Source organism: Silurus meridionalis, chromosome 23 (genome assembly GCF_014805685.1).
Source record: "Silurus meridionalis isolate SWU-2019-XX chromosome 23, ASM1480568v1, whole genome shotgun sequence".
Lineage (NCBI taxonomy): Eukaryota > Metazoa > Chordata > Actinopteri > Siluriformes > Siluridae > Silurus > Silurus meridionalis.
Window position 1 is genome coordinate 18,151,510 of NC_060906.1, and position 23,516 is coordinate 18,175,025.

The window sequence follows — 23,516 nt, forward strand, 5'->3', positions numbered from 1 at the left end:
ATCCATAGCATGCGATGACAATGCATCCAGCTTTATGCATTGTCATTTAATTTCGTTTTGTGTTTTCTCAGTAGTTTATAGCTTCTGTGTAAAAATGTTTCACTTGCATCCGCTTCCTGTATCTTACATTACTACAACGTATAATTATTGATAATGATGACATTTCTAATCTTTTATATGGTGAAAATTTCTAGTATCAGACTTTGGGATCAAGATTTTTCAGCTTTTTATGTTCAAGAAAAGACAAAATCAAGGAAATCATAAGGGCTGCAGTATAAGTGATACTGCATGTTTAATTTGGCACATGTTTTTACGCTGGATGCCCTTCCTAACTCAACCCTCCCCATTTATCCAGGCTTGGGACCGGCACGAAGGCTTGTGCAACCCTAATGGCTGGGGTTGGTTCCCTTACCGGGGAACGAACTCTGGCCGCAGCTGTGAGAGCGCCGCATCCTAACCCTGATTGTTTTACTGTAACAGTTCCATGTTAACTTTGAAAAAACTATTAAGCTAATAATTTAATTTATATATAGAATACTATAATTAATCATTTGAAAATTCTCTCATATCATTATAGCATTATTCCAGATCTTTGATTTACCTTTCTCTATTTTTCTTTGACATATTCCGTAACTTGACCATACTACAAAATCTTTAATACCTTACAAAAGTAAATGCAATACTGTATGTAATGTAATAATTAAATGTAATGTAATAAGTAAATGTAATGAGAAAGACACTGACCCAATGATGGGGTGTTTGAAACCCAGTTTGATGCCCGCCTCCTGCATCTCTTTCTCCAGCCACGGCTGAGGCCGTACCAGGTACTTGACGAACTGAGACACCCACCAGACAGAGGGGTCTCCATGCAGCCTCTGAAGCCTTGGAGCTAGATCCTCAGGGATAGCTAGAGGCAAGTAGGGGGGTCTGGGGTGAAGACTGTCCACGATAGGCAATTCCACCACCTGCACATCCCGATCATGATCCTCCCCTAGGGAGCAGGAGACGAAACAGATACTCGTTTGAAAAATAAATAAATAAATAAAAAACAGACAACAGAGAAAACACTAAAACAAATACAGCTATAGCTTTTGAGTTGTTCTCCCATGAATAATGGCTGTCCTACACATTTCCTTATTTCTGGATGTCTCTTTCTTGGAGTGGAAAATCCCACATTTCTGTTTAATTGACAGTTAAATGGAAGGAGAGTATGTATACACATGCAATTGCATAGACTTCCTTATTACTAACAGTGATGTGCACTGCTAAACTAATAAAATGTGTTCTCGTTTGTTCAGTAACTAACTTATGTGGGCTTGCTAGGTTTCTAGAATTGGCTAGGTTCTAAAATGTTTTACTTGCTCACATCACATTTTTACGCTGTTGCCTGTTAAAGCACCCCAGATATTAATAGTGAAAAAGGTTTTTGTTTCTTGTCTTTCGAATAATGCTGTTCTTACTTCATCATTTGCTACTAATGAGACTAACGCTACTAATACTGCTATTTTTGATTACCCTAACCTTCTTTCGACTGCTCACATTAGGGGTTGCCATCATCTGTCTCCATATTACTCTGTCCTCAACATTGGCCTCTTTTAAACCAACTACCTGCATGTCTTTCCTCACCACATCCATAAACCTCCTCCTTGGCCTTCCTCTTCTCCTCCTTCCTGGTGGCTCCATCCTCAGCATTCTCCTACCGATATACAACGTGTCCCTCCTCTGCACATGTCCAAACCATCTCAATCTCCCCTCTCTCACCTTGTCATCCACCAAAATGTCCTACATGCAATGTCCCTCTAATAAACTCAATTCTAATCCTGTCCAACAAAAACCTCAACATCTTCAGCTCTGCTACCTCCAGCTCCACCTCCTGTCTTTTACTCAATGCCACTGTCTCTAAACCATACAACATCGCAGGTCTCACCACAGTCCTATAAACTTTTATAAATGATTTACTTTGATTAAGTTGCAGAATTTTCTATTTGAATATTTTAATTCAAAACATTTGAATTCAACACAATGCGATTCAATGCAAAAAATATAACGCTATGCAATACAGAAAAATACATCACAAAAAATACATTATAATATAAACAATTTGAAACCATGCAGACATTTTAACCCATATTCATACTTATTTTCAATCATAACCTGTAAGTGTATAGAGTTGCTAAAGCCATTACAGAGCCATTACAAAGCCATTACAGAATTTCAAAAGGATTACTAATTCTAAGTATTATTGACTGATCAAAAAGCAGGACAATTACCATTTTATTTAGAATTTATTTAATCCGTTTAGTATTTCTGTTGTTCTTAATAGGATTTTTTTTTTCATATAATTTCTGCTGTTAATGAAACAAATTGTAAATAATAGAAATGGATAGAAATATTAGCAAAAAGCTTTAGAATCAGAAGTAATATTTATAGTGACTCTATATATTGTATTTCTTTCCATTAGATAAATGTACCTATTAAAACTCCTTCGAGGTTTTTACTTTCGATATCATAATTGGTTATGGTTAAAACATACTGAGTTTATTGTGTTTGTGTCTGTTCTGCCTCAGTATGGAGCTGAATTTCCCTCTGTTACAGGACAGCAATAAAAGGAATCGTTGCATATTGAATATTGTGAATATTGTCTTGCATGAGCAGTAGTAAGACGTCATGTTTCCATTTCGTCCTGTCTCTCGGGAACAACGCGAGTGAATATAAAACCTATACAGCGACGCTAAAGAATAGGAGCTCGATACATCATTTTGTGCACATAAACGTACAATGCTGCTGACCCGTATGCTATTTAACTGCCGCGCTAATCTGCATATGCACACTCAGCTGAACAGAGCAGAGTTCATTAATTATTTGACTTACAAGGATGGAGAGAAAGGGAAAGAAAGAGAGAGAGAGAGAGAGAGAGAGAGAGAGAGAGAGAGAGAGAGAGAGAGAGAGAGAGTAACACCCACATGCTCAAAGCATGCTGAGAGAAAGATGCTTCAGAAGTCATTGCGTATTATATGGCAAGGTGACTTTGCCTCTCATCATTATCGTCATCATCTCTATCTGTAGGTAGAATTTCCACGAATTTCAGTGACTCACTTTGCTGGGAAGCAGAAGTAAGCTGGATTAAAGCTTCGTCATTTCGCAACGACTATTTCATCCGATTATGAAACTTTGCGGTTACGTTTCCTTAATATTAAATATCTGACCACTAACACAAAACACACTCATTTTACAAAATGCAAAACTCAACATAGCCTTCAACATCCCACACTGCATCCCATCTTGTGTTTACAGTGAAATAGATGTTCAAATCAAATAAAGTTCAGCCTTTTCATAACCTTTATCCTGTCAATTCATTGCTAGCTGCTACTGGAAAAAAAAAATTAAACAATATGTGCATTTCGGCTTCATTTATATTTACATGAAAACCCCAGCCATTTGCTAGGTCTTTTTTATTCTGTGCAATTTGGCTTTCATTTAAAAGTAATTAGCTGCAATTCCAGGCTTCTAGTGTGAGTAAATTGTGTAAATTGCCGTAGAGTTCAACTTTTAGGCTACCTGAAATTCTTTCTATAAATTATTCCATTAAAAAAAGCACAGCACAGTCAGTCAGAAAGCTGCATTGGTTGCTGCAACTGTCTTCTTAGTGTTTTATGATTGCTAGCTTTAGTCAAATAGATGCCTAGGAATTAGGACAGATGATTAAATAATGCAAAATGTAGAAAACATACAGTATGTAGGATTCGGTTAAATATTTTAAGAGTTCAATCCTGAGCTCGGTTATTGTTTGTGTCAAGTTTCAGATAGGGTTCCCCCAGTGTTCCAGTTTCCTTCCACCTCCTATAAAGCTTGCCAGTAAGTGGACTGACATCTCTAATTGTTATTAAGCACGTGTGTGTGTGTGTGTGTGTGTGTGTGTGTGTGTGTGTGTGTGTGTGTGTAATGCCCTGCAATGCACCCAGCGTTCCTGCACTAGACTTGGCGACGCTGACCAGGGTGAAGCAGCTAATGAAGATGAATGGATGCATGTGCAGAAATGATGTATAGAAAATATTTGAACTTGAGGCTAAAATGATAAATCGCAGCTAAACTGATAAAACAGGAATTTACGTATGCGTCTTTTATGTGTATAATGTACACTTTTGTTGTGAAGAATAACAGCTTATTTTCCAAATGATTTCAACAAATTCCATACAATATCTATTGACTCGAATATATATATATATATATATATATATATATATATATATATATATATATATATATATGTAATTTGCCGGAATAAAACAGCTATATTGCTGAATGTATGCATGTGTACAGGATCAGATTTTGTTTATCTATATAATAAGCCTCTGTGGGATTTTTATCTTCTGCAGTCAACCAATCACATGTAATCAGATCTTCTCTCTCTCCCTTTCTCTTGGCTAGAAGCAAAGAAGCTGCTTGATACTGATTAAAAAGGTTATTTAATATACACAGTGCCCCCTCCTCAGGAGAAAGAGAGAGAGAGAGAGAGAGAGAGAGAGAGAGAGAGAGAGCGAAATAGTCAACACCTAAGAGTAGAAATGAGATTACACCTGCAATACACACCATACTGAAGCAACACAGCTGCTTTTCCTTAAACAATGTTCAAAACTAAAGCAATAGCGCAGCAATTTTTTATAAAAGTAGTTCATCTCGAAAACAAAAAAAAAAATGACTATCTAGTCCCCTGCCACCATTTTACAATTTATTAATACATTTTTTGACTTGTTTTTACCTACACACTACAACCAGAATACAACCTACTTCCTGCATTTGTCTGTTTTGTTTTCTATTGCATTATGTACAGACAACTTGAACAGGAATTATTTTTGTGTCGCGTTTCACATGCAGTTTTTACAGGGTTACCCTGATGTAAAGGAAGCATCAGTTTGCATTCTAAATCTATTTAGAGAAGACGAAAAAGTGTTGCAATAATGCAAACAAACAAACAAACAAAAACAAACAAACAGACAGACAGACAGACAGACAGACAAACAAAGGACAAAATCACACAAATCAGTAAATGAACAACCACACACACAAAAAAAAGAAACTATTAAAAAAAGACAAAAAGCACACGCACAAATCAATACTTGAACAAACACAAGTAAAACTAAGACATTACAAACAATTACGACCAACAACAAATAATTTTCCTATGTAACAAATTAAATGAATAATTAAAACAAACAGAGAAATAAATGAACTATTTGGTGTAAGTTGCCAAACGGAAGTCCATAAGTTCAAACTTTTTAACGACTTAGATTTTAATGTATTTTTTTCTTCTTTGTCTGCAGATTTAACCTGCCACTCTAAATAAAAATGCTATAGTGCTTTAGAAACAAGCAGTGACACTTTGCAGCTTCCTAAAGCCTGTGAGAGAACCTGAGAGATAGGATAGATTGGCTCTGACCTGGTTAACATTCTTGCAGGGCTTTCTAAATGAGCTCCAGCTAACAGGACAGCTAGTAATTGCAATAGAATAAAAGCACGATTCTGGTGTTTAGGTCTTTAAAAGCCACTTTTTTCCGGGTGTCAGTCACAAGCTAATGAAACACACTTATGCAGCAGTTTCTATGAATGTGGTGGTGATCTTGTGTAGAACTTCCTGTGAATACAGCATCAAATATTTAGGAGTACAGTGATCTCTTCCTGTTGTACTTACATAAGGCTTATATAAGAAATAATGTACTGACAGCCCATGGGAGAGAGAGAGAGAGAGAGAGAGAGAGGAAAGAGAGAGGGAGAGAAGCTTTTATTCACCAGGTGAAGTCTTTCAGATAAGTGATTCTTCCAGCAGTCTTGTTCATTAAGACACAAAGTGAGATACATGTTCAATGTGTCTTTAGACCTGAGTGAATAAATCAGTGCTTACAGTAAATACGGAAGGAGAGTGAATGATGATGGAAGTGTGTTTCTCTCTCTCTCTCTCTCTCTCTCTCTCTCTCTCTCATGTCTTCCCATAATGATAGTGTCATTGAGTCAATCTTGTGTGTGTGTGTATGTGTGTGTGTGCTTATGAAATATTGCATGATATGGGATTGGTACTTCATAATAAAGATATGCCATGTATTACAGAGAAAGACTCATTCATAACAAGGTAAAAAGGAAAGTGCATGTGTATGACAGGAAAAATTCCAGGCAGAGGCCAAGAATGCTGAGAGTATTTAAACGTAAACAGCGCGGTACGACTTTGACACACATTCTTTCTGAATTCCTCACCCTACATACACACACCAGCAAGTGAATCACTGATGTGGCTACAGGTTTATCTGCTGTGGCTGTGTAGAAAGCTCACATTTATAGGCACTGTAATCAAACTGTATACGGGGTACTGTATTATACTGTATAATAATAATATTAATATGTGTTGGATTGTGTTACTTGTATTTTTGTAGTAAACAGTGCAAACATGAAATAACTAATACAAACAAAACCAAAAGACCAGGTGCCAATAAATGCTGAACAGAAAATTAGTGAAGAAGGGGAACAAGAACACAGAGAACAAGAAGAATGAGGAGGAGGAAAAGAAGACCAAGAAGGATGAGGAGGAAAAGAATAACTACAAAAAGGATGAGAAGGAGGGGAAGACAGAGAAGAAGAAGGAGCAAAAGAAAGATGCAGAGAAGAGGGAGAAGAGAAGAAAGAAAACAATGAGGATGGTGAGGAAAAAAGAACAACAAGGATGAGGAGGAGAAGGGGGAGACAAAGTGTAGGGTAAAAGATGAGACATAAATACAAATGCTTATTGATACATGTGACCAAGCCATCTCAGGGAGCAGATGCTGATGGGAAACATGATGATGGGTCCACAGCCCTAATCCTGACAGGGCTAAATTTCACCTAAATTTCATTCTAAATTTCACACTGTAAAGAGTTGAATGGAAAGCAAACAACAAAACAAACCAACCAAACAGAATCCATGACTATACAGAAATCTTAATAAGACTCAGAGCTCACAGCTAAACCAAAAGTTAGGTCTTTGCTGCATGCCCCCTCTACTGTATATGTCTCAGGCAATGTGGGTGACTTCAAAAAAATGACCTACATAGCTCAATCACAAAAGGCCAAAAAAACAGTATATTTTGAAGCCAGAGGGTTACCACTCCTTCCTTTTCTTCTCAGGCCCCTGCCTCCCTGTCCAGGGTCTTGTGGTGAATCAACTAAATATAGCAGATGGTCTTTTATTCTTTTATTCGTTCACTGCTTTTATCTTTATATTATCCACTTTACTTTTCATCGCTGAAGGCTCTCGTATTGTCAGTGCCATTGGGGATTTTTACCGTCAGGTTTTTCTCATTGTATTTATTTATTTATATATTTTTATCTTCTTTTCCATATTGAAACCTTTTTATCTTCTTTATTTTTCCTTTCGCCACTTTTCCTGCTCACCTCATATTTATTCATGAAAATCGACTTAAGATTCCTTTTAACCATCATTAAGCTTTTACAAAATAATCTCTGACCAGAATGAAACTGTTACTGTGAATGAATGAATAAACTAACGAATAAGGAAATGATAACTTTGTGTTCTGTTTGCCTTTTTGCCCCCTTGCTCACCTGTCCAGTGCCCGGTGGATGCTCCTGTGCGCTCGGTGCAGGTATTGCTCAGAGGCCTGAACACTGTCTCCCACCCATTAGGGGCATAGCGCCAGCTGTGGGACTCGAGCACGAGTGTGCGCTCGGTGCCGTATGCAATCATGAAGCAGTAAACCACATGGTGCAGCTGGCAGCCATAACCACAGCCCTTATTAATGTTACACACCAACTTGCGTGCCTTACTGCAGTCCGAAGGATTCTGAAGAGGCAAGAGACAGAAAAGAGGTTTAATCATTCATTAGGGAAAACAGGGATTTGAAATAGATGAAATAGATGACAAGGAATCCATGTGCAAATAGAACTGATGAGTAATTAAACAGCAATAGAAAAACAAATAAACTAAATGTAAGAGAGAGAAGGAGAGAGTAAGAAGTTAAATGAACTACAAAAATAATCGATCACACTTAAACAGCAATCCACGTATATAAACATAAAACGCTGTGTGACACGATAAAAGGGCGAGAAAAAGACTAGCAGTGAGGAGGAGGGAGCTAAAAGGAGAAAACAGTGTGATCTGAATAATGTTTAACTGCTTAAAATAGAGAGGGGGGTTAATGGCTTATTTAAGGATTAATTTAACATTACACAGTTGAATAAAATCCAAAAAAGATTGATTAGTAATGAACATAAACAAACAGTAATTTGTGTGTTTAGTGTTTATGCTAGTTGAAAGTTGTGCTAACACAGAATATTCACTATATACACAAAAGATATTAAAGTGCCATCTATACATATTTAACATAAAACAGGGGTTTAAAATACATTCTATGGTGTGTATTAACCCAAACATATTCCTCTCAATGCGTTTAGGTCAATTCTCAAATAGCTAATCACAGACAGGCATTTACCTCATTTGGCAGACACCCTTATTCAGAGCAACTTACAGCTGAACAGTTAAGGGTTAACAGCTTTGCTTAAGGGCCTAGATTGGTTAAGATAGGATTTGAACTTGGGGCCTTCCAAGCCAGAGTCTAATACCCTAACCACTAAGCTACCACTTCTTAGCCAGACTGACACACAGACCAGATCACAGATGGCTCTTGCTGTCCTACTTCGTGTCCATATATGTACTCAAAAACACACCAGTCAACTGTTTGTGAGTAATTACAGCAATACCTTGGTACTCGTTAAATTCGCTACTCATCACATTATGACAACTGAAAAATATTTCAGCACTTGTTTCATGCTCAGAACTCGACACTGACTCTCCCGAAAAAAAAAAACTCGTGAGCACCTTACGGTAAAACAGATGCATGAAGATACTCACGTTAGCTCATAAACAGTGCCATAGCATTCTCTTTTGTGCTTTCTGTGCATTTTAAGCCTAAATCACGGGTCCTAAAGTGGTTAAAAATGCTACCATGTACTACTTCCCTACTCGTCACTTTCAGCATATTTAAGTTCCAGAATGAATTAAAGACGAGTCCCGAGCTTTCACTGTAGGTGGAAGGTTATAGCTCAATGGTTAATGCATTGGTTTTTGAAACAGAACATCATGAGTTCAAATCCCAGCACCACCAAACTGCCACTGCTGGACCCTTAAGCAAGGCTGTTTACACTCAACTAGTCAGCTATAAGTTGCTGCCAAATTTCATGAATCAAATTTTTGTCAGGAATACCATGTTAGTTATCAACATGTAAATATGACTACCATGTTCAGGCATCCTGTCACTCCAGCTTATACTAGTTATTAGTTTGCTATCTGGCTAGCCTTGACAGTAAAGTTTTTAGAACTTTTAATCTAGTGGAAGTTAGATAGGCAATTAACATTGCTAATGAAAAAATATTAATTTAATCAGTTTTGTTCAAGTTATCAGTAAAGATCAAAATCCTCACAGAACGTCTGTCATGTCAACTTATGTTAGCCAACTGTGTGAAAAATCAAAGTGTGTGTGTATTTAAGCCTTGCTCTTTTCTTCAAGAAACCTCATATAACCCCAACTGCATGCTTATTTAGTCACTCTTCACACATGCACTTGGACACATTTTCGTTGGTCTACTAACTACAAAAAGACAGATGGGGGTTGGCAAACTAACCAAACTACTCTCTATCTAAGATTTCTCACTGTCTTTGATATTCTCCTTTGAAGAAATTCACAAACCTTATTTATTAGTAAGAAGTCAACCTTCTAGAGCATTTATTTTGCCTTTAGTGTTAACCCAGACCATGCACACTCCATACATTTCACTAAAAGTGTAGCTTGCACATGTGCCTTCCCTCCCACATAACATAAATAAATTATCTTCTGTTTAAACCTGCTGTTTGTGTTAACACTCTGCCAAAGGCCAAAGTCATTCTCACAACTGGAGGAGAATTTGTTCTTGGCTAAGCGTTACCTCTTCAGTGACCGGACAGTAATATTAGCTTCAGCAAATTGTCAGCTCCTACCTTCACGGCTGCACTTTCTAGACATTTTTATTTAGTAATGAAAATGTAAACTTTTCTTAATTTTCATAAACATCCTAAATCAGAAAACATTGAAGCTTATTTTGTACTTATTGCTGCTGGCTGGCTTTCAAAATCTATGAAAAAACATCCACATTAGAGATATAAATATAAATCAGGGGTGCATACACTTTTTCAGCATGCGAGCTACTTATAAAATGACCAGGTCAAAATTATCGACCTACTATTAAAATGCATAAATAAATATCTGTTATTTAATGTCATGCGATCTTCCCACACCACCTTTGCGATAGACCGGTATTGGGCGACGTATTGGGCACACCTGATATAAATGTATTAACTCCATCTTTTTGGACCCCCCAGATTGTACTGCAGCAACCTCTATACAGAATATCCATGCAAGCGACAGGGCTACAAAACCCTTTTATAGTATAATCCATTACTGTTGTAAATATGTTTCATTGCTACTGCTGCTCTGTGTCTGCTAGCATGTTCACTATCAAATGCATAGAGACATCTTTTATAAGTCAGGCAATGGCTACAAGAAAATAGCTACTCGCCTTAACTTGCCGGTATCTACAGTCAGAGGAATCATTAAGAAGTTTAAAACAACTGGAACAGTGACAAACAAGGCTGGAAGAGGTCCCAAGTTTATCTTGCCACAACGCACAGTGAGGAGGATGGTAAGAGAAGTAAAAAAATTTCCCAAGCTCACCGTCACAAAATTGCATCAAAGAGTGGCATCTTGGGGTCACAGAGTCTCCAAAACAACCATCAGACGCTCTCTACATGCCAACAAGCTGTTTGGGAGGCATGCAAGGAAAAAGCCTTTTCTCACTAACACTCACAAACGTAAACGTCTGGAGTTTGCTAAGCGGTACTGGGACTTCAACTGGGATCGTGTGCTTTGGTCAGATGAGACTAAGATTGAGCTTTTTGGCAACAAACACTCTAAGTGGGTCTGGCGTAAAACAAAAGATGAGTATGCCGAAAAGCACCTCATGCCCACCGTGAAGTATGGTGGAGGATCTGTGATGCTGTGGGCCTGTTTCTCTTCCAAAGGCCCTGGGAACCTTGTTAGGGTGCATGGCATTATGAGCGCTTTGAAGTACCAGGATATTTTAAATAAAAACCTGATGGCCTCTGCCAGAAAGCTGAAGATGGGTCGTCATTGGGTCTTTCAGCAGGATAATGATCCAAAACATGTGGCAAAATCTACACAAAAGTGGTTCAGCAGTCACAAACTCAAGGTCCTCCCATGGCCATCTCAGTCCCCAGACCTCAACCCAATCGAAAACCTGTGGGGCGAGCTAAAGAGAAGAGTGCATAAGAGAGGACCCAGGACACTGGATGATCTAGAAAGATTGTGCAAGAAGAATGGTCAAAATCCTCTCTCTGTGTTCTCCAATCTTGTGAAATGTTATAGGAGGAGATTAAGTGCTGTCTTGTTGGCAAAAGGAGGTTGTACAAAGTATTAACATCAGGGGTGCCAATAATTGTGGCACACATGATTTCAAGTTTTTTTTTTTGTTCTAAATGTGTGATTTTTTTTATCACCAAAGTAATGTACTTAAATAAAGGTTGGATTTTCTCTTTTTGCATTTGGGTTCTATGTTGTTTTAAAAAAGGAGAATTTTTTGAAGTCCACGACCACATCTTAAACAGGGGTGCCAATAATTGTGGAGGGCACTGTATCTTCTTACAAAGAAATGAACAGTCTAGAACTTTTAGGTTTATTTTAACAGAGAGAAAGAATATAAAAAATCCAGAAAAGGTTATTCTGTGACAGATGTCTTTTATACACATAACGAGTTGATATTATAAGTTATTTCTTAAAGAGACAGGACTAATTTGTGTGTGGAAGTCAGATTCTTGCTAATTTGGTACAGGATCAAATACTTATTTTACTCATTCAAATATAAATTAATGTATAACCTTTCTATAATTTTTTTTTTTTTTTTTTTAGATTTAATTTTTTTTTGTCTCTCTGTTAAAAAAACCTAACATAAAAATTTGCGACTGTTCATCTCTTTGTAAATGGGTAAACTCACAAAATCAGCAGGGGATCAAATATTTGTTTTCCCCACTGTATGCATATAGAATACATGCTCTTATGTGGGTAAAGAATGTCTATCCTTGTATTTCTAATATACACACACACACACATACACAGAATATAGGTATGTTTATTAATTTTTATATTAAATAAATGCTCAAAACAGGTTTAATTTTTAAACATTTATTGTTGGTTTACAATTGCTACCAGAGTCAAAAAGCAAGCAGCAGGACATAATGAAGAACTTAAATCACAGCGATTGTATAAAACCTGTGTGCCAAAAAGTACCAGGGATCAACAGGGATCCAAAAATAACATTAAACATAATGTAGCATAGCTGTAACATTGCAACATTAAACATTAGTTTCACATTTTCAAAGTAACATTGTGATATGATTGCATGGTACCGTTATCAATTTGCACTTTCTTCTGAAACACTGTATTTGAGTGATTGTCCCAAACTGGAGTCAAAATGTTGGAATAATATCACTTCCAAAACTCACATATCTAAAAGTCAAAACAGGAGAAAGCAAGTGACATCAACGCTTTTACAAAGAAATTATACGAGTAAAGTTTAATCTAAAAAAAGTGAAAAAATAAAAATAAACATACCGTAATTTAGTGAATGTCCCAAACCGGAGTTAAAAATGCTAACGTGAAATGATGTAACACCGATGAGGTCTCTGAAATAGTAAAAATGGATAATAGTTAGAATTTGTAATAAAATTACAACTCAGCATCAGAAATGCATGTTTCACTTCATGTACAAAATGTTTTTTTTAATGAAATCAAACCTTTAAACGTAGATAATTTATGTGTGTTTGTGCAGTGTTTTGGCGTATTTGTAATTTGCTTTAACTTACATCTTACTGTACTGACCGTACATCTTACTGTACTGACCGTACAAGTTACAAATATTTGCTAACAGATGAGAAATCCAATAAAAGTTTACATGTGGTGAACATTCACGTTTGTGTATATATATATATATATATATATATATATATATATATATATATATATATATATATATAATTTTTTTTATTATAATTTTTTATATTTTTTTTAATTTTTTTTTTATAGAGGGCGGGAAATAGTTAAATCACCCATAACTGCAGTCACAGCAAAACTAAGATATTTACTAAATCAAGACCAATTAAATCATAAATCAAAAGTGTAAATCATTTATACATATAGAAAATATCTTACCTTGTAAAATCTCCACATTTTTTTATCCGAATCTTCACTGTTGCAGAGTATTGCAGGAAGTATTGCAGGATGTATTGCAGGATGTATTCCTCCGACTTGCCACCATTATGTTTTTTGTTTTTATGCGACTGTAAGGCACATGCGCAACATCTACATTGGCACCTTTCGCCAGCATATCAGGTATAGTGTATGTAATTTGATCAGGTTGGTTTTGGATCCATTACGTTCATGTTATGAAAGAGTATTATGGAGCAATAATAGTTATATATGTATAGAAACATTAGAGTAAGTTAAAAAACGTTTTCCACATGTTTGTACATATACTTTATTATATATGTCTCAAGCAACTAATAGAACTTCAAATATGTTCATATATCTTCACATATATTAAGTATCATTCTATATATACAATATATGTTCATTTATGGCCATATATCAGATTTCCATATGGGAAAGTTCGCCGCTTTGACACCATTGCGTAGGTCCTGCGCAAATTGCGGAAGATGCTTGGCATGCTTTTAAAAGAATACTTCCAGGACACATTCCAAAAGTGGGAATGCTGGGAGCGCTGTATTGGTGTGCAAGGGGACTACTTTGAAAGTCATAATGTGTAAACGTAGATAAATAAAGTACTTTCTTGTAAACAGAGCAAGTCTCAAAACTTTCCGATACCACCTCATATGCAGTAGTGACCCTTTTTTTTTTACTTTATTACATATCACATATGTTTTCTTGTTTACTACAAGTTAGTCATTTTAGCAGTACTCAATACTAACCAAATTTCACCAACATTAGCTAGCTATGTAAACTCCATTAGGCTATATATAAAGTTTAGTGCCAGGGATATTTAAAAAGTGCATGCCAGCAGTGCTATGGATTTCCACATTCTCCTTTACGTTACCATGTGCCACATATGTTTGTGTTTTCATTCATGTAATGTCTCCACCCTGTTTTATCAATGGTCCTTGTGTTTCCGTGTTGCATACACAAGTATTCTGCTCAGTCTGTCACTCTTGTATACCAAACAGTTTTGTTTCATGTTTTTCGTTTCTCCTCTTTCTCGATCCCATTATGTTTCTTGTTTTTGTTTTGCCCTCATAGTTTTGTTTGCCAATTGCCCGACCTTTGCCTGTTCCACATTTTTGACACTGCCTGTAGTTTCGGATTGCCAGCACTTGCATCCGCTTCCGCTATCATGAGTACTACATGACATTCTAATAAACCTTTTATATGTGTGGACTGATCTTATGTTTCTGTGTCACTTTCCTTTTGAACACCATTAATGTGAAAGATGATGATCATAACCCTAGAATATGTTTTTAGTTCATTTCCTGTTTGTCTAGCTTATTAAATTTGTAAAGGACTTTTCAATAGCGCTGATTTAACACTATATTTATCTCTGTCAGTATCCCAATCCATCAATCATTTAATGAGCAAATAAATAAAGAGAAATAAGGAAGACTAGAGGGAAGATAGGGAAGCGAGCAAAGAGAGAGACATTGAAAGACATAAAACCCTACATTATGCAAAAAAATAGAGAGACAAGTTGGAAAAGCGAGAGATGAATTAGTTATGATAGAGAGAGAAAGGTTGGGGGGAGGAGGAGTAGAAGCCACTCTGAGAGGCACAGATAACACTCTACACAACTGGAAATAGAGAGACACACTAGATGAGATGAAAGATGAATAAGTAATGATTGAGAGAGAAGGAAGTAGAGAAAGAGAGAGAGTAAGAGAAAGGTGGCAGCCCCTAAGCACTGCCTACAGCTATGATTAACACTGCTGACTCTAGTGCCACACACACACACACACACACACACACACACACACACACACACACACACCACACACACTGTCTGTACCATTAAAACACCAACTGGTTTTATTCTTCACCCTTCACACCGAGTATACAGTGTATTATTATTTATTATGTATTAAAAGTATAACTTTCATTATTTCCTTGCAATACAAAACCAATTACCCAGCATGCACATGGATTGGGGAGGTACCTGCAGGAAGGAGATCCTGTTCTGCACCAGATTGGTAAGATCCTTTGCTTCCTTTTCCCTCCAATCACCTGCTCCATCAGCTTGACCCAAGAAGTGCAGATCTGTCAGGATGGACCTGCATAGTATAACATAAAATTACTATAATTAATCTATAGCTTATTGTTGAGGGTCCACAGAAATTAACCATATAAACAAATAAAAAAATGGACAAAGGTAGATTTTAAGCTTTAGCTGAATCCCAATGTTGAATTTGTTGTACTTATAAGAGATCTTTGGTAACATAATAAAAACCTTTGCTAACACTGGTTGGCAGTCATTGTGCATGGGCAGCTGGGCTACTTTCATGCTTTACAGGTGTTACTCTGTGATTTGATTTGATTTGGTTTTTTTCTTCCTTCACCCTCTGGACATCTCTGATTTTACAAGCAGATGTTGCCTCTTTTGCTGGGAAACGCTTCCAATCTGCACAGTGTGCTCTACCCTTGCATGTCCAGTGATCCAGAAAATTTTCTAAGAAAAAAATTACAATTTAAAATTCAGAAGCAAATCTTGCAAAGCTAAAAAGAGTAACCGGCCATAACCTGTATAGGCATGTAAAATATTTACAGTGTCTATTTCATTTTGTGTGCATGTGTGTCTCTAACTATGTAAAATGCTAGGTAGCATTTTGTTGACTTTTAAATTGAAAAATTAGCAAAAACAAACAAAACCAAACTCTACACTGTATTATTAAAAAAAAATCATGACCCGTGAGTGAATTACACTGATCATCTCTTCATTATGGCACCTGTTAGTGGGCGGGATATTATTAGGTAGCAAGTGAACTTTTTTCCTTATATTTAATGTGTTAATAGCAAGAAAAATGGGCAAGCATAAAGAGTTTAAACTGGTGACAATTAAATGGGTGGCCAAATGCTCATTGATGCACGTGGGGAGTAAAGACTGGCTCGTGTGGTCCAATCCAATAGCCAAGTTGTTGTAGCTAAAATTAATGAAGAAGTTAATAAAGCTAATGTTCGACAGGTCAGAACTGTTCTGACAGCAAAATGGGGACCAACACAATATTAGGCACATGGTCATAATGTTATGCTGGATTGATGCTCACATTGTTAGGCCTGGTCGTTGTAGGCAAAGCTTTTTAAACTTTTCTAGGTCTTCCTTTTGCATAAACATATATACATGTGGACAAAGGTTTGTGGACACCTATCTATAAGTTTGGTAACATAACATAACATCCCATTCTATATTTAGTCCTTATTAGCTGTTATAATAACCTCCACTCATCTGTGAGGGCTCTATGTACAGTAGAGCCCTCATTCTGAACATTGGGATTTTATTTCATCCAATGCTAGCATGTGGTCCACAAAGAGTAAACCAAGGCAAAGAGTAGCACTTTTACTTTGGCAACTTTCCAAATTAGCTCTGTCATATCTAGATATTGTTTTACATAGAGCATAAAAGGTTCACAGGTAAAGTTTCGTTCTGACTCTTTCATCAGATGCACCCGCATGTCTAAAATCAATGAAGCACAATAGAACCACCGCTCAGGTGTCAACTTAGCCTTCTTATAATGTCAGATGGAGCTTTTGCTTTGCCTGTCTCCTTAACATACATGCAGTTTTATCTGAGCAGTTTTTGGGGTCGTGCTTTGACTTCCACACTTCTCCTTAACTGCCATTTCCTAATGACATTTTGTACAGTGAAAAATTCCTTCTGGAATCCTAAAGAGCGTAATTAGTTATTTAAATTCTTTACAACTGCAAGGTTTTCCAAAATTCTGCACATGCCACAATTACTATTTTAATTATCTTTTGATTCAAATATAAAGCAACTGTGCGTTAACATTTTTTTTTTTTTTAATTAAACTGTATTTAAAAAAAAAATTACAAATACATTTATCATATAGCACAATATGTGATTCGGTCAAGGGCCATCTTTTGAATAAAAATTAACATTTTGGTGAAAAATCAAAATAAAACCCAATATAGCCCATGACAAGCAACCAGAAAAGCTCCTATATGCACTGTCATAGGTTCTACACACCTATGCAACTTCAGTGTAAGGATGGTGTTTTGATGGTGGTGGTGGAGAGATCTCTGTAACATCTCACAACAAAATTCACCCTAGTGTTAAGCTGGGTTTGGGAAGGTCATGGTGTACTTTTGCCATGATTTTCATACTCATTCGTTCTCTCGTGAGAATAAAGATGTTTAGATTAAAGAACCTGATTTGTAGTGACAATTCCCACTAAAAGGACAAGTGAACCCAAACCATTCCAGCAAAAGAAATAAACGCCCCCACACCGCAGCAGAACTGTGATTTTTTTTTCCGCCTTTAATTTTAATCATATATCTGTGTTGATCTAAATCCTCATGTTGATTCTCTTCACTACAGCTGAGATTTCCAGTTAAACCAATAAGCATGAATTCACCCACTCATACAGTACACTCATATGAATACACCGCTTCTATCTATGTCTTTTTCTGTTTCTCGCTCTCTCTCCCACTCTTTTTCACTAATCTACTGCCAGTGCTACTGAGAATAGTAGCGAGAAATCAGATCGGTGTCCTGTGAGTGTTTTTATTTCGTGATTCCAGCAGTGTCTAAACCGCACTTAACACACCTCATCATGGATTAGTTCACCTGCATGCTGAATTACTGCTCCATCTGCTCTCAGGTAAAAAGCCAATATGGCCACCTGCTGGGGGCTTACAACCTAATTATGATTTGCCTTCTTAAATTTGAAGCAGAATGTGTTCCGAAAACCATCTCCATAGCTGCAGCCTCGAGAGAATCTAGATAGAAAGTGGAATTTCAAAATAACCCAAATAATAATTATTATAAGTATAAAAAAATTATAAATGTAATGCTAACTTCACACAGTGGTAAATGTTTTTACCAGATTAAAGACATTTAAAATTTTTATTTTTATTACACTATTTCTGCCTAAAAACAATCTGTAAATGTTTGCTAGCCACATGCATATCTAATTCTACACAATTTGTTGTTTTAATCAGAAATAAAATATATATACCATTATCTTGTGATTTGGTGCTTACGCTAGCTCTTCGCTTCTAGTAGTCAATAGTAATCTATTTAATGTTAACAAATTAGTGAAGCTGACCTCTACATGCCTTTTCTAATAAGATGGATTTTATTTTATGTCTCTTTGCTTACTCCAGGATAATGCAACATTTGACTGAGGTAGGGCCACGGGCATTTACCAATAAGTTCTAGATTGTGTGTCTTGTCCCTTATCCATACTCAAGTTTGCACAGGTACTTTTAATGTTAGCAATATTATGTAGCAAGAAAAGCTTGATAATCTTTCACACTGATGAACCGACTAAACAGTAAAAAGGCTTAGTTTCTTAGTTAAAGTTTTGTTTGTAGTTGTATAAATGTATATATAGCACAAAAATGTAAGTGCATATAGATACTTATAAGTACTCAGTATAAACAATACATGTGATTCTTACATTCACGGCATTTAGCAGACACTCTTATCCACAGCCACTTACAATAGTGCTTTAAATCTCTATCAAAGAATAAATCAACACTGGTTCACTTGATTACAAACTTAAGATTTTTATTTTAGACAAAAACAAAGCAAACCAGGAAAAGTGCTTGTTTAAGTGCTTTAGGTAGAGGTAAGTCGTCACCCCTACGCTTGAAGATAGCCAGTGACGCTGTTCTGACAGCTAGGGGAAGTTCATTTCACCACCTCGGTGCCAGAACAGAGAGAAGCCTTGATGTATACTTACCTCTTACCCTTAGAGAAGGTGGGACCAGTCAAGCAGTGCTAGAAGATTTCAGGCAGCGTGGTGCAGTGCGAGGTGTGATGAGGTATTTGAGGTAAGAGGGTGCTGGATTATTTTTGGCCTTGTAGGCAAGCATCAATGTTTTGAATCTGATGCATTAAGCTACTGGAAGCTGTTGGAGAGAGTGCAGCAGTGGGGTGGTGTGGGAGAACTTTGCGGGTTGAACATTAGTCGCGCAGCTGCGTTTTGTCTCATTTATTTAAAAAACATTCATGGGATCCTTAAACTAAAATGTTTGAATGTTAAATGGAACATAATCAAAACCTTTATTTTTTTTTAGCTAAAACAATTAAGTACAAATACAGAAATGTAATCTTAATAATACTCAATAAGGCAAATAATAATGATATTACTTAAAGCAAAGAATTAAAAAATTATTGGAGTACTTTGGATGTCAAATATGTCTTTCAATGTTTATTTTTTTTTAAATCAATGCTTCCATAATTGTTCATAAGTATCACAGTTGCTTTATATTTGTTTGCAGGTCTTGTGGCTTTGCAGGACTGAACATAGCATTACAATTATTAATGAATTACAGGTAGTATATTATTGCATTAGAAAGCTTTCATTTAAACCCTATATTTGTTATATATTATATATATGGTTAAAAAGGATCATTATGAAGAATTTGTAAGTTTAAATATGATATGTTAATATGGGCTTCATATGGAATCAAAAACAACTACTGTTTAAAAAACAACAAAAAAAAGGATAAATATCGTTATTTCACATGCACATAGATAATTATTGTTAATTATGTTAATTAAGTGTTGCAGCTGCTCGAGTCCAAACACAACAGTATTATAATTTGAATAACACAATATTCTGTAGCACTGAAGCAAGTCTGGTACATTTTCTTGAGAATTTATACATCATGCTTTTCAAAATGTCTATAAGAAATATGTTGTACCTATTAATAAACTTCTCTTAGCAAAGGCTAATGTGTTGTAAAATTATTTCTAATGTGTTTTCACGGTTGAATTCATTTCCACCTCTGCCTCCTCCTATTGTTCAGTCTGTTAAAGTTTGGGTGCATCCTTTCAATAATTCCTACTAATAGAAACTGTGTGTTGCTCTGCATTTTCTTTTATGCCTTTTTTTATGTACATTATGTGCACAATCTTTACCATCGAGGACACTACGTTAAAAAGTGTTTAATGCCTATCTCTTTTTTATCTATTGATTTTGCAGAATGTGCAGTGCTAAGACAGCAAAGGATTGTGGGATTGCCCAGCCAGTTTTAAGAACTGATTAGAGCTCTAATAGGAAGCAATTAGTGCACTATTTCCTATTAATCAATAAATTATCACATGGGAGAAAGACACAGGAAGATCGGGGGGTTGGTGGGTGCAAGCACACCAAATATACACATGTCTCTCTTCGCTGGAAAAGTCACAAATTTGGTGTTTCTATTTTATTATTCTATTTTAACATAAGATTATAGGTATTTTTGATGAATCTGGTTTTATTTAGCACTCTGATTAGAAAAGAAATATTAGAAAATACGTATATAACACAAATTCAGTGTGCAGAAAATGTGTTTTCATTTCTATCATTTTATTTTTATCTTCATTTTCGTCCTACAGACCAACACTACTGTTGCAATCAAACTATTCATTTAGGCAACTATTTATAGCCTACAGTGGGTGGGCATGATCATGGCTATCACAGCCTTCTGATTGTTGAGCCATTCACTGAAAGGTTTTCTTTCTTTCTTTCTTTCTTTCTTTCTTTCTTTCTTTCTTTCTTTCTTTCTTTCTTTCTTTCTTTTTTTTTTTCTTACTGTCTCATGCCTTCTGAAATGGACTGCTGTTGCATGCACTTTGGCCTATTTGCCATCATAAATGTAACAACTGCCCTCTGTACAGATGGACTTTATCTTGTATATTAAAGTTATCAGCACTTGTTTATTGTTAGATATTTGGAAATCGTGATTAAATTCCAGTTGACAATGCTATGATGTATTTTTTTTTTAAAGGTGGGATGTCAAGACACTGTGGAAGTTGTCAATCACTGACTATTGACTATCCTGACTATCACTGGCTGTTTCAGCTTCAGTGAGTCTCAAATCAAATTAAAAGTGAGTTTACTCATCCATGGCGCTATGGGATTGAGCTGAGCTTTTGCTGCCTCCAGAACAATAAAACCATGTTTTAACGCTGAGTCCACAGAAAAATTCTGAAAAGTCGTGATCATGAGAAGACTTTTGCTGTGTAGATATCACGAGAAAATGACTAGTTTCTTACCCAGACAAAGAAAGAAAAATAAAATGCTTTTTAGGCTTGTTAAACCTGCAAGTTAGGACATTTTTAGGTTTCGGTTATGCATTAATTCAAGGAGCATGAATAAAAAGCAATATTCAGCATGAATAAATAATTCTGCATAATAAAACTGCCAATTTCCCACCAGTACCTCCCTGGCTGCTCCCTGCTGGAGTAATATACAATGGCCTCTGGTAAAAATGGGTTCGGTCATCACTGCTATAAATTAGGATTTTCTGGATAAAAATAATAAATAATGATTTTTTTGATTCCGAAAAAAAATAAGTGAAAGCCACGTATATATGTGTGTGTGTGTGTGTGTGTGTGTGTGTGTGTGTGTGTGTGTGTGTGTGTATATATATATATATATATATATATATATATATATATATATATATATATATATATATATAAATAGAGAGAGAGAGAGAGAGAGAGAGAGAGAGAGAGAGAGAGAGAGGGAGAGAGAGAACTTTTCACAATGGACATTGTCTCAAAGTAGTGTGCATTGCTTTGTGTTTTGCGGAGGGCTTTATCTCTTTAAAAAAAAAAAAGATAAAAACTTGATGACATTATGTCATAAGCTAATGTTAGCTGGTACAACTAAGATATTTGTGATTGTTTTTTATTTTTTTGATAGCTAGCTCTCAGTGCTACTATGAAGCAACAAACATTACAATCGCACTGAAATACTGAATAGCCAACATTCACTTGTGCACACATTAATATCATGTCATATCATATTATAGTTTGTTTTTTATGTAGCAAAAACAAAGATATTAGAGTTTAGAAATGTATGCTAAGTTTAAATGTAGTGACAAATTGTAATGTTGAATTGTGCATGTGTGTGTGTTTGTTTGCATTAGTGTTCATGTTGTTGTGTAAAACCTCTGTTGGTGGCCAAGATCATGCAGCAGTTTATCTGTGTGCTTCTGCAGTGCAGCTGGATCTACGTGGCTCAGCTTCTTCACCTCGCTGCGCAGAAAATACCAAAACTCCCGCACACCTCTCTCCACCGTCCTCCTGTACTCCTCTTGCACACGGCCCGGGCCTACTGCACGAGGGAGTGGGGGTAAGCGACAGAGATAGAGAGGAGTAATTAATATTAATTTCACACTCTGCATTAAAACGCTGTTCCTTCTGAGGTCTAACGTCTTTCCCTGATTCGCTTAGTTCGTGCTTTGATTGCACACGTGTTCTTAATGCCGTCAATTAGTCTGGAAACGTGGAGTTAGGTATCTGTTGCTACGGGTTCTCATCCATGCACAGCTGAATTGATAAAATGTGTTTCTTAATAATCATTCGCTTCACGGTGACCACATTCTTTGAAGACACCGTATGTCATTGAGCAGCCTTTTATCTGAACCCTGGCAGGCCCCCAGTGCTGCTCTTTCTCCAGCGTCATCATACTCTGCTTATGACATCTGTTCACCCTTCACTGCTTTGCTAATTTACTGGTTTAACTGAGGACAGTTTTGTGGTTGGGGGGCAGGATTGCAAGACAGGCATGTGGTGTTTTGGGGTTTTAATATAATGTTCTTCACTTTTTTTAATGCTCTTAGTGTATTACAGATTAGAATGTTGATGTCGCTGGACTAATCTGACATCAATGAAGTAATCATTTGATCCCAATCAGGGTCATACTGGATCCAGAGCCTATTCTGGGAACACTGTGTTTAAGGCAAATATAATTCTGGATAGGGTGCCAGTCTGACTCAAAGACATTGCAATTAACACCTGAGAGATATGGTGGAACCCATGCAACTATAAAGAAAACTGAAAATGCATTGTTCAAACATGATTTTATAATCTTAATGCTTGTGGAGAAAGAAAACCACCAAAAACAAACTAAAAAACAACAACAATATTCTTAAACCTCGGCTTCAGTTCTATTGTATAGCAAAAATGAAAATGTACAAGCTGTTACTGTGCGTTATCATCTGTGCACGCTGAATTCACAATGATAATTTATTAGATATCAGTGTTTAACTCATTAATACTGTATCATTCTATCAATAGATTTGGTGTGAGATCTATTAAGATCTATTAGAGTCTTTTCCCATAAACTGAGTTGATTAAGCAAAGAGTCTTGTGATAATGATAATAAGTCATTATAGCCATAATTAATCATA

The 23,516-nt window shown here is 36.2% G+C and overlaps 1 protein-coding gene and 1 long non-coding RNA gene across 2 annotated transcripts in view; both read right to left on the reverse strand.

Annotated features, from left to right (window-relative positions):
* The window catches only part of fut8b (fucosyltransferase 8b (alpha (1,6) fucosyltransferase)), a 133,191-nt gene that overhangs the window by 19,045 nt on the left and 90,630 nt on the right, over positions 1-23,516 (reverse strand). The window contains 4 exon segments of the mRNA XM_046836817.1: positions 745-991; positions 7,585-7,822; positions 15,304-15,418; positions 22,273-22,438. Of these exon segments, the coding sequence (XP_046692773.1) occupies positions 745-991; positions 7,585-7,822; positions 15,304-15,418; positions 22,273-22,438 (766 nt within the window).
* LOC124377375 lies at positions 12,298-13,474 on the reverse strand. Its single transcript, XR_006924094.1, has 3 exons — positions 13,296-13,474; positions 12,699-12,769; positions 12,298-12,593 (listed from the first exon to the last, which is right to left on the reverse strand). It is a non-coding gene; the product is annotated as an uncharacterized LOC124377375 (long non-coding RNA).